The sequence below is a fragment of the Saccopteryx bilineata genome, chromosome 10 (genome assembly GCF_036850765.1).
Source record: "Saccopteryx bilineata isolate mSacBil1 chromosome 10, mSacBil1_pri_phased_curated, whole genome shotgun sequence".
In the NCBI taxonomy this organism is placed as follows: Eukaryota; Metazoa; Chordata; class Mammalia; order Chiroptera; family Emballonuridae; genus Saccopteryx; species Saccopteryx bilineata.
This window is the reverse complement of record NC_089499.1, coordinates 56,922,982-56,935,046: the sequence shown is the minus strand read 5'-3', so window position 1 is coordinate 56,935,046 and position 12,065 is coordinate 56,922,982. Positions and strand designations below refer to the sequence as shown.

At 41.7% G+C, this 12,065-nt stretch overlaps 1 protein-coding gene across 3 annotated transcripts in view; it reads left to right on the top strand.

The window, feature by feature from the left end:
• The window catches only part of NEK4 (NIMA related kinase 4), a 60,534-nt gene that overhangs the window by 30,260 nt on the left and 18,209 nt on the right, over positions 1 to 12,065 (top strand). For 2 of the 3 annotated variants that reach the window (XM_066245248.1, XM_066245247.1), the window contains 6 exons: positions 428 to 577; positions 1,047 to 1,113; positions 1,896 to 2,005; positions 5,195 to 5,283; positions 9,260 to 9,465; positions 10,774 to 10,907. In XM_066245248.1, the coding sequence (XP_066101345.1) occupies positions 428 to 577; positions 1,047 to 1,113; positions 1,896 to 2,005; positions 5,195 to 5,283; positions 9,260 to 9,465; positions 10,774 to 10,907 (756 nt within the window). The remainder of the gene's footprint in view (positions 1 to 427; positions 578 to 1,046; positions 1,114 to 1,895; positions 2,006 to 5,194; positions 5,284 to 9,259; positions 9,466 to 10,773; positions 10,908 to 12,065) is intronic. The other variant, XR_010727311.1, reaches the window with a different exon arrangement.

Here is a 12,065-nt window from a genome sequence, read left to right as displayed (position 1 = left end):
GGCTCAGCTAGAGCTCCTGGTCAAGGCACATATAAGAAGCAATCAATAAACAACTAAAATGATGCAATTATGAGTTAATGTTTCTCATCTCTCCCTTCCTGTCTCTCTTGCCTAAAAAAAAAAAAAAAGTATATTGTATATATCTGATTCTCCTTGTTATATTGATGAACGATTTCTTCTGCATAAAATTATGTTGATAATTTATTTCTTGTTTTTCTTAGATATTACATAATTTCTTAACTTTTATAGACACTCTCTCATATGCTTCACTTTTGGCAGAGTTTCTTTACCCAAAAATGCAGTGTTTTTAAGTTTTTGAGAGCAAATCACTGTTGATTAAATAAGAAACTAACTGATGGGGAAACTTAAGAGGGTTATGATTATCATATGAAACTGACAGTCTTCACCTCTTTTTAAATTATTTAAGTTCCAGGAGGCTCCTCCTCAACTTTTGCCTTCTCTTCCCACTATTGGCAAAGTAGATGTCATATCAACCCAAAATGATGCTGAAAACCAAAGTAGAGTTGTCACTGAGTCTGTGAGCAGTTCAAGGAGCAGTGAGATGTCATCATCAAAGGTTTGAGGGGGGTATATGTTGGATTTTTAAAAAAACTTATAAATCTTTTTCAGTTATGCAATTTTACATATATTGTGAAGTTTTGTACTAGAACATCTTAGTCCTGCTTTTTGCCAAACACTGGAAGGGTTAGATTTGTGATTCTTAGCAGAAGCGCTGATTGAAATAGATTCTAAAGTTCCAGAGATGGTCGCTGTGGTTAACTAAGGAGACCAAGTTGATTTTGAATGGAGGAAATGCAGAATTCCCCAATTGCCCCTCCAGAAATGAGTACAGTACTTTCCAGAAATGGGACTGCTGTAATCAGTCCTAGCTAGTGGCTGTAACCCTGATGCAGAATGGTTTCAAATAGACACTCCTTTAAGGCCTATGCAAAGCCTTTCCTATAGTGCTGGATGATACATCATGCATTGTAGGTGTTGTATGATTAGTGAGTAGAAACAGAAATAACCTGAACTTTCTTTAAAAGGATCGACCACTATCAGCAAGAGAGAGGAGGCGACTAAAGCAGTCACAGGAGGAGATGTTCCCCTTAGGTAAAGTTGTTCTCTTTCCTTCATCTATTGGAGGTTTGACTCATGGCCAGAAGCATTGGTTATGATTGTGAGGTGTTAAGAATTTTCAAGCAAAAGTAATATATGTGGGGAAAAATTTGGAAGAAAATTTGAAATTTCTTAGTCAAGGCTTTAAAAACAAATCAGCATAGACTGTTGGATCTGGAACTTGTATTATCAGTAGAAGAGTATTTTAAAAGGAGAGGAAGAGGACTTTGAATGGCAGTAACTCCTGGGAGATTTCAGACAGCAAATCAAGTGAGTGTTTAATTTTTTTTCATGATCAGAGTCTGCTGGTCAAAGAAGTGCTGATTTATAGGACCAGAGAGAGGAAGCCAAGAGAATGATGGTGCCCAGAGTTGAATGCTGTGATCATTTCTATTGCTATTATCTAAAGACAGCACTAACAGGTTTTTCTTATTGAATACTAACTATGTCTTATGTATGTATGGTAAGCATTTTAAGGGCATTATCTCATGTTATATTTACAGTAACTGTGAAAGGTAGGTAGCTAGCATTATCCCCATTTTGCAGCTGAGGGAAATTAGGCTCAGAGTGGTTAAGTATCTTGCTGAAGGTCACAGAGCCTGTAGACCTAGAACCGAGTTTTGGACTGAAGTATCAGATACTAGAGTGATGATGATATGCTGTCTGAGTTACTTCTAGGTTGGCCCTTGCTGGGCTATCTTCCATACCAGTGCAAAGCCCTCTTCTGTCGAGGGCAGCCTACCACAAGCAACTGCTGGGGGTGGTCACTTTTTCAGGCCCTTCAGTGAGGAGAGCTTCTCTGAGTGCAGGGGGGCCAGGGAAGCCACAAGAGGAAAGCCAGCCCACTCCTGCCCGATGGTTGTCTTCTGACCAAAGCTTTGCTCAGGTACGTTACTTAGTTCTAAGGAAACAGGTGGACATGTCTACATCTGGCAGGCCTAATATAATAAATCTCATAAATGCCAGTTCTATTTATTTATGGGACGGGTGCTGCCTTAAGTTATACCTTTTCACTCTTGATAAAGAACAGAACTGGTCAGTAATTAAAAGGATTATGATTGCTTCATTAAAGGAATGAATTTTTCAGGCACTCTTTTAAACAGTTGGTAACCTAATTAAATATTTTTCTTGGGTACTCTTTAAACCAGGGGTCCCCAAACTTTTTACACAGGGGGCCAGTTCACTGTCCCTCAGACCGTTGGAGGGCCGGACTATAAAAAAAACTATGAACAAATTCCTATGCACACTGCACATATCTTATTTTAAAGTAAAAAAACAAAACGGGAACAAATACAATATTTAAAATAAAGAACAAGGCCCTGGCCGGTTGGCTCAGCGGTAGAGCGTCGGCCTGGAGTGCGGGGGACCCGGGTTCGATTCCCGGCCAGGGCACATAGGAGAAGCGCCCATTTGTTTCTCCACCCCCCCCCTCCTTCCTCTCTGTCTCTCTCTTCCCCTCCCGCAGCCAAGGCTCCATTGGAGCAAAGATGGCCCGGGCGCTGGGGATGGCTCCTTGGCCTCTGCCCCAGGCGCTAGAGTGGCTCTGGTCGCGGCAGAGCGACACCCCAGAGGGGCAGAGCATCGCCCAGAGCGTGGCCCCTGGTGGGCATGCCAGGTGGATCCCGGTCGGGCGCATGCGGGAGTCTGTCTGACTGTCTCTCCCCGTTTCCAGCTTCAGAAAAATACAAAAAAAATAAAAAAATAAAGAACAAGTAAATTTAAATCAACAAACTGACCAATATTTCAATGGGAACTATGCTCCTCTCACTGACCACCAATGAAAGAGGTGCCCTTTCAGAAGTGCGGCGGGGGCCGGATAAATGGCCTCGGGGGACCGCATGTGGCCCGTGGGCCATAGTTTGGGGACCCCTGCTTTAAACCTTTGAGTAGTAAGGTTTTTTTTTTCAAAAAATGAAATTAGTTCCAGTTCCAGTTTTATTAACTTAAAATCATGTTTGTTTGATAACCAGTTTATGGAAACAAGAAGAACATACATTTGCCTTTTTTTTTTTTTTTTTGTATTTTTCTAAAGCTGGAAATGGGAGGCAGTCAGACAGACTCCCGCATGTGCCCGACCAGGATCCACCTGGCATGCCCACCAAGGGGCGATGCTCTGCCCCTCTGGGGTGTCGCTCTGTTGCAACCAGAGCCATTCTAACACCTGAGGCAGAGCCATGGAGCCATCCTCAGCGCCCGGGCCAACTTTGCTCCATTGGAGCCTTGGCTGCGGGAGGGGAAGAGAGAGACAGAGAGGAAAGAGAGGGGGAGGGGTGGAGAAGCAGATGGGCGCTTCTCCTGTGTGCCCTGGCCGGGAATCAAACCCTGGACTCCTGCATGCCAGGCCAACGCTCTACCACTGAGCCAACCGGCCAGGGCCTACATTTGCCTTTTTTTAATGTTGCCTTACACATTTTTAAAATAAAAATTTTTATATGATCGTACTCCATATGGTCAGGAGGCACGAGGACGTACATGAACATTCATGCCACTCAAAGGGTTAAAACAAGACTTTCAAAGGGCTTCTGCTAGGCAATACATTGTTTATTCTACTGTGTTACCAAATATATCCACCCACCTGGCCAGATTTTAGTCTCACTTGGCTTCATTTCTTCAGTTCCCTTTTTGTGACCAAGACATTGCCTTTTCACTTAGGGATGTTGCAGGGGCACCATTTACTTTTCTGTGTAATAATCCCCTGGGGGTAATTACCCATTTTTCTGTATTCCAGTTTATGACATATTTCTAGGAACATATTATTATTATTGTTATTATTTTAAGTGAGAGGAGTGGAGATACAAATTTTTGCATGTGCCCCTACCAGGATTCACCAACCAACCCCCATCTGGGGCCAATGCTTGAATCAACCAAGCTATCCTTAGAACCTGAGGCCAACACTCAGACCAGCCAAGCTATCCTCAGCACCCAGGGCTGACGCTTCAACCATTTAAGCCACTGGCTACAAGAGGGAGAAGAGGGAAAGAAGGGAGAGAAGGGGGAGAAGGAGGGGAAGAGAAGCAGATGGTCACTTCTCATATGTGCCCTGACGAGGAATTGAACCCATAACATCCACATGCCGGGCCAATGCTCTGCCACTGAGCCAACCAGCCAGGGCCATATTATTCTTTAAAAAAAAATAGAAACCTCCTGTTTATAAAGGAAATGAAGATTTGTTTCTTTAACAGTATTCTGGCCTGACCTATGGTGGTGCAGTGGATAAAGCGTCGACCTGAAATGTTGAGGTTGACAGTTTGAAACCCTGGGCTTTCCTGGTCAAGGCACATATGGGAGTTGATGCTTCCTGCTCCTCCCTCCTTTTCTCTCTCTCTTTCTCACCCTCTTTCTAAAATGAATAAATAAAATCTTAAAAACACACACACCTCAGTATTCTATGATTTAGTTGTTTCGCTAATTGAAATGATCGTAGGGTTTGTGTGTAATTATATCAAGTAGTTCTTTAAAGTATTTTAAACTTTGATTTTTTTAAAGATTTTATTTATTGATTTTACAGACATAAGGGAGGGGAGTGAGAAGTATCACTCATAGTTGCTCCACTTTAGTCGTTCATTGGTTGCTTGTTATATGTGCCTTGACCGAGCCAGCCCAGGTTTCGAACCAGCAACTTCAGGATTCTAGGTTGATGCTTTATCCACTGTGCCACCACAGGTCAGGCATTTTGAAGTATTTTAACAAAGACTCACATAGGAACAAACTGAGATTGCTTTTATTTAGGTGGCATTTTGTTTAGTTTAAAATGCCAATATTCCTTGTGGTACCAGCTCTCTGCTTAGGAGTTGGAACACCAGGACTGTTTGTCCACTCTTTTCTAGATAGGAAGTATTTTCATAGCTGAGACTTTCCAGGGCCTTGTAAAACTTCATATGATGTTCCTCAGGTTTTACTTGTGAACTTCATGGGTGAACTGGGACATCGTTTGGGTAAAGTAACTTCAATTTTTATGTCCTGTAATTAAATTAGACCTAAATGCACACTATAGCACATTGCGTCTAAGGCTTTTTCATGTATTGCATTCTGGTTGTGTTGTCACATGGAGTTTTGTTTTTCCAAACATTAATAGAAAAGGAAACTCACTCATTGTTTCTCTGAGGAGGAGTTAAGTTCTTCTACAAGTTCAACTGATAAATCAGATGGTGATTCCAGGGAAGGGTGAGTCCTGTTTTTCTATCTCCCTTCATCAACTATTTCTGTTTAAATTAATTCTAAATGTATATTTATAGTAGTATTCAGACCTGTAGTATTGTCATCAATAGCATTAAAAGTAGTTTTTGATATATGTTAGTGCTTAAAATACCTCTTCTAATGAACAGATCTGATTTTCATTCAGACTTTTTATAAATGTCTTCTTTTTTTCTTTTTTTAGTGAGAGAGAAAGACAGACAGGCAAAAAAGATAGGAAGGGAGAGGGATGAGAAGCATCAACCGTGTCACTTTCATTGTTCATTGATTGCTTCTATATGTACCTTAACGGGGGACTCCAGCTGAGCCAGTGACCCCTTGTTCAAGCCAGTGACTTTTGGGCTCAAGACAGTGACCTTGGGATCAAGTTGATGATCTCTTGCTCAAGTTGGTAAGTCTGTTTTCAAGCTGGTGAGCCCACCCTCACACCAACAACCTTGGGGTTTCGAACCTGGAAACTCACAGTCCTAGGTCGATGCTCTATCCACTGTACCACCACTAGTCAAGCTTTCTTTTTTGTTTTTTTCTTTTAGACTGTTCTTCGGCCTGACCAGGCGGTGGCACAGTAGATAGAGCATAGGACTGGGATGTAGAAGGACCCAGGTTCGAGACCCCGAGGTTGCCAGCTTGAGCGTGGGCTCATCTGGTTTAAGCAAAAAGCTCACCAGCTTGGACCCAAGGTCGCTGTCTCGAGCAAGGGGTCACTTGGTCTGCTGAAGGCCCATGGTCAAGGCACATATGAGAAAGCAATCAATGAACAACTAAGGTGTCGCAACGAAAAACTGATGATTGATGCTTCTCATCTCTCTGCGTTCCTGTCTGTCTGTCCCTATCTATCCCTCTCTCGGACTCTCTCTTTGTCCCTGTAAAAATAAATAAATAAATAGATAGATAGATAGATAAATAGATAAAACTGTTCTTTGTTCTTTGGGTTTAAAATAATTTTTTTTGAATTTATTGATTTGAGAGAGAGAGGAAAGAAGAGAGGAAGAGGAAGGGGTAAGAGAGAAAGAGAGAGAGAGAAGGATGAAAAGAGGGAGAGGAACAGGTCTGTTACTGTGTGTGCTCTGACTAGGGCTTGCACCAGCAACCCCAGGACTGTGCTCTCACCAACAGTTACCCCACCAGGCCACAGTGTCTTTTAGATATCTGGGTTTATAACTCCCTGAATCTTTGGCCATTATATTTTCAAATATTTTTTGGACCCCTACTACCTCTTTGAAAATTCTAATTATAGGTATATTAATTACTTAAAGGTGTCCCAAAGCTCACTGATGGTGTTAATTTTTCAGACTTTTTTTCTGTTTTATTTTTCATAGATTCTATTGCTATGTCTTTGAGTTCAGTAATCTTCTGTGGTCTCTAGTCTGTTAATCCCATACAATGTATTTAATACATTCTACTTTTCATTTCTAGGAGTTCAATTTGGGTCTTCTTTTATATCTTTCATGCTTCTCCTTAATATTTAGAACCTTTCTCTACTTTGGCCATGTGGTTTTGTTTTGTTTTTTTAAGTGAGAGGTAGGGAGAGCTAGTGAGACAGTTTCCTGCATGTGCCCTGACCGGGATCCACCCAACACTCGTCTGGGGCCAATGTTTGAATCAACCAAGCTATCCTCAGTACCTCACAGAGGAGAAGAAAGAGAGAAGGGGGAGAGGGAGGGGGAGAGAAGCAGATGGTTTCTTCTCATATGTGCCCTGACCAGGGATCGAATGCAGGACATCTGCACCCTGGGCCGGCCAGGACCAAGGACATATGGAATATTTTTATAATAACTTTATAATTATTATTTATATTAGCTTTAATATCTTTACTAATTCTATCACCTGTGTAACTTCTGGGTCTTTTTATTACCTGCTTTTTTTTTTCTTTACAAATGTGTGCTATTTTCCTGCTTCTTTGCATGTTTGGTATTTTTGACTGGATTACAGATGTTGTCAATTTTCTCTCATTAGAAAGTGGTATTTTTAATTTTTAAAAAAAATTTCCAACCTGTTCAGGCAGTGGCGCAGCGGATAGAGTTTTGGACTGGGATGTGGAGGGCCCAGGTTCGAGACCCAAGGTCGCCGGATTGAGCATGGGCTCATCGGCTTGAGCACAGGCTCACCCAACTTGAGCGTGGGGTTGCTGGCTTGAGCATGGGATCATAGACATGACCCCATGGTCGCTGGCTCGAACCCAAGGTTGCTGGCTTGAAGCCCAAGGTCGCTGGCTTGAGCCCAAGGTCACTGGCTTGAGCAAGGGGTCACTTGCTCTGCTGTAGCCCCTCAGTTAAGGCACATATGAGAAAGCAATCAATGAACAACTAAGGAGTTACAACGAAAAATTGATGCTTCTCATCTCTCTCCCTTCCTGTCAGTCCTTATCTGTCCCTCTCTCTGACTCTCTCTGTCTCTGTCAAAAACACCTTTTTTTCCCATTGACTTGAGAGAGAGAGGACTAGGGTGAGAAAGAGGGGTTGGAGGAAAGGAGAGAGAGAGAGGGAAAGAGAAAGAGAGAGAGAGGCATCAGCTTGTTGTTTCATTTAGTTGTGTACTAATTGATTGCTTCTTGTACATGCCCTGACTGGGGGTTGAACCTGTGACCTCTGGCCTTATGGGTCGATGCTTGAGCCATGCAGCCAGGGCCAGGAGGTGATATTTTATATTTCTTTTTTTTTTTTTTTCCTGAAGTTGGGAACAGGGAGAGACAGTCAGACAGACTCCCACATGCGCCCGACCGGGATCCACCCAGCACGCCCACCAGGGCGCGACGCTCTGCCCACCAGGGGGCGATGCTCTGTTGCGACCAGAGCCACTCTAGCGCCTGGGGCAGAGACCAAGGAGCCATCCCCAGTGCCCGGGCCATCTTTGCTCCAATGGAGCCTCGGCTGCCGGAGGGGAAGAGAGAGACAGAGAGGAAGGAGAGGGGGAGGGGTGGAGAAGCAGATGGGCGCTTCTCCTGTGTGCCCTGGCTAGGAATCGAACCCGGGACTTCTGCACGCCAGGCCGATGCTCTACCACTGAGCCAACCGGCCAGGGCTATTTTTATATTTCTTTAAATATTCTTGAGCTTTGTGCTTGAAAGTAGTTAAGTTACTTAAAAATCATTGGGCCTGACCTGTGGTGGTGCAGTGGATAAAGCATCAACCTGGAATGCTGAGGTCGCTGGTTCGAAACCCTGGCTTGCCTGGTCAATCCACATGGGAGTTGATGCTTCCTGTTTTCGCCCCTTTCTCTCTCTCTCCCCTCCTCTCTTCTCTCTAAAGTGAATAAATAAAATCTTTTAAAAATAGAAGTAGTTGGACAGAATTTATACACAGAATCTGGGAATTCATCTCTGTTGTTCTTCCCTTTCCTAGATTCCTCTCTCACTTCCTAGTGGTAGTAGTTGTCTTGAACTGTGTCCTTTGGTTCTGCAGGCCAGAAAGAATGTGGGTTTTCTGTTATACTTTAGTACCTATGGCCTTCCCTTAAGCTGAAAGGTGTTGACTTTCCTCCAGATTCTGCTTGCAGATTTTGTACATTCTCCAGTGCCTTCATATAGTTGATTTTTGTATTCTGTTCAGTGTTTGTACTTGTTACTTTTGGAAGGATCTTTCTGTAGGAGCTTACTTGACCATTTGGAAGCAGAACTTCTTAGAGGCCATTTGGTCATTTGATATCAAATTTTTTTCCATTGATTTGAGAGAGAGAGAGGAAGGGGGAAGAGAGAGACAGGGTAAGGAGAAGAAAGTGAGAGAGAGGGAGAGAAAAGCATCAACTCACTTTTCCACTTAGTTCCATTTAGTTGTACACTCATTGGTTGCTTCTTGTATGTGCCCTGACCGGGATCAAACCCGCGACCTCAGTGTGCCATCATGACACTCTATCCATTGAGCCACCTGGCCAGGGCCTGGCATCTAATTTTTTAATGGAAAGTTTTCATGAAGCCAATTAAATAACTAAGAGAATTTTTTTTTTCCAGGAAAGGTCATTCAAGTGAAATGAGTGATTTGGTACAATTGATGACTCAGACCCTAAAGTTGGACTCTAAAGAGACCTGTGAAGATCTCCCAGTACCAGAACCAGTGTCAGAATTTAAACTTCATCAGAAGTATCAGGACACACTGATACTTCATGGGAAAGTTGCAGAACAGGCAGAGGAATTCCATTTTAAAGAGCTACCTTTAGGTGATCAGTTTATTCTTTTATAGCAACCTGGGGAGCATATGTTTATTGGATAGCTCCATAAAAGCTATATCTTGTTTTATGTAACAGTTATGTTCCTGAAAAGTTGCATGAAAATTGATTTTTAAAAATAAATATATGTTGGGATTTTTCACATAGATTTTCTTCAGATTACACAGTTGTTTTTTAGGTTTAGGAGGTGGTAATGAGACATCAAGCATAAATTCATATATAGTCATGCCTTGTTTTATTGTACTTCACTTTATTACATTTTGCAGATACTGTGTTTTTTACAAATTGAATGTTTGTGGCAACCCTGCATTCAGCAAGTCTGTTGGTGCCATTTTTCCAACAGGCTCAGATGGTTAACATTTTTTAGCAATAAAGTATTTTCCAATTAAAGTATATACATTTTAAAAAAACAATGCTATTGCACACTTAATATATTCCAGTATAGTGTAAATATAACTTTTATATGCACTGGGAAACCCAAAAATTCATGTGACTCACCTATTGTTGTAGTCTGGAACCAAACTTGCAATATCTCTGAGGTATGTTTACATACATTTTATTTATTTTTTAAAGATTTTATTTATTGACTTTAGAGAGAGAGAAAAGCAGGGGTGGGGGAGCAGGAAGCATCTTCGTACGTTACTTCTCGTATGTGCCTTGACCAGACAAGCGCCACGTTTTGAACCAGAGACCTCAGCATTCCAGGTCAATACTCTATCCACTGTACCACCACAGGACAGGCTTAAATACATTTAGTCATTAAAAATGCATGAAGTAGCCTGATCAGGCAGTGGCGCAGTGGATAGGGCATTGGCCTGGGATGCTGCAGACCCAGATTTGAAACTTCGAGATCACCAGCTTGAGCGTGTGTTCATCCAGCGTTAGCATGATGTTGCTGGCTTGATTGTGGGATCATAGACATGACCCCATGTTTGCTGGCTTGAGCCCAAAGGTCACTGGCTTGAAGCCCAAGATTGCTGGCTTGAGCCTGAGGTCGCTGGCTTGAGCAAAGGATCACTGGCTTGGCTAGAGACGCCTGGTCAAGGCACATATGAGGAAGCAATCAGTGAACCACTGAAGTGCAGCAACAAAGAATTGATGCTCTCTCCATTCCTGTCTGTCTGTCCCTATCTGTCTCTCTCTCTCTCTCTCTCTCTAAAACAAACAAACAAAAAAACAGGAAATCATTCAAAGTAAAAGGAATCTTAACGTGACTAAATTTTAAAAAAAACATTGCATTCTTATTATTGGAGTGGTGAGAGTATTTATTTCTTTCCTGTCTTCGTTATTACTTTTTAGGTATCATGCCAGGTTCTGAAAAGATCAGAAGAGTAGTTGAAATCTTGAGAGCTGATGTAGTCCGGGGTCTGGGACTTCAGCTTTTGGAGCAGGTGTATGATATTTTAGAAGAGGACGATGAATTGGAGAGAGAGGTGAGTGTCCTGTTAGCTGTGTCAGCTACTTATGCTATACAATTTTTTTAACAGCCTTTTGAAATATAATTAACATACTCTACATTTTACCTATTTAAAATGTACAATTCAATGGTTTTTAGTCAGTTATACCACCATTACCACAACCAATGTTAGAACATTTAATTACCCCAAAACAAACATTGTACCTATTGGCAGTCTACTTTCCATTTTTCCCAAAGCTCTCCACCCCTAACTAACCATGAGTATTTGTCTGTATAGTTTTTTCTATTCTGTATATTTTATTTAAATGGAATCATATGAAATAAGTGGTCTTTTGTGATTAGCTTCTTTGATTTAGCATAATACATAATCCATATATTACATACTTCATTTATATAACCAAAAGTAGTCCATTGTATGGCTATACCATGTTTTGTTTATTTGTTCATCAGCTTTTGGACGTTTAGATTATTTTCACTGTTTGGCTACTACGAATAATGTTGTTGTGAATGTTCATGTACAAGTTTTTATGTGGACATATTTTCATTTTGGGGGGGTATGTACCTGAGAGTGGGAATTTCTGAATCATAGGGAAAATCTATATTTAACATTTTGAAGAATGGGCAGACTGTTTTTCAAAATAACTTCATCATTTTACATTCCCACTAGTAATGTGTGAGGGTTCTAATTTGTCCACATCCTTGTCAACTCTTGTTATTGTCATCATTTTGATTATAGCCATTCAAATTGGTGAGGAGTAGTTTCTCATGATTTTTATTTGCTTTTCCCTAGTGGATAAGGAACATGGAGAATCTTTCATGTACCTGTTAGCCATTGTATATCTGGAGACATGTCTATTTCGATCTTTTACACATTTTTAAATTGTTATTTATCTTTTTATTTTTTTGCAAGAGAGAGAGAGAGACAGGAAGAAAGAGAGATGAGAAGCATCAACTTGTAACTGTCACTTTAGTTGTTCATTGATCACTTCTCGTACATGCCTTGATGGGTGGAGGAGAAGGCTCAAGCTGAGCCAATGACCCCTTGCTCAAGCCAGTGACCTTGGGATCATGTTGATGATCCTGCACTCGAGCCAGTGACCTCGGCATTCGAACCTGGGACCTTGCATGCCAGGTCAACATACTATCCACTGTACCACCAGCAGTTAAGCAATGT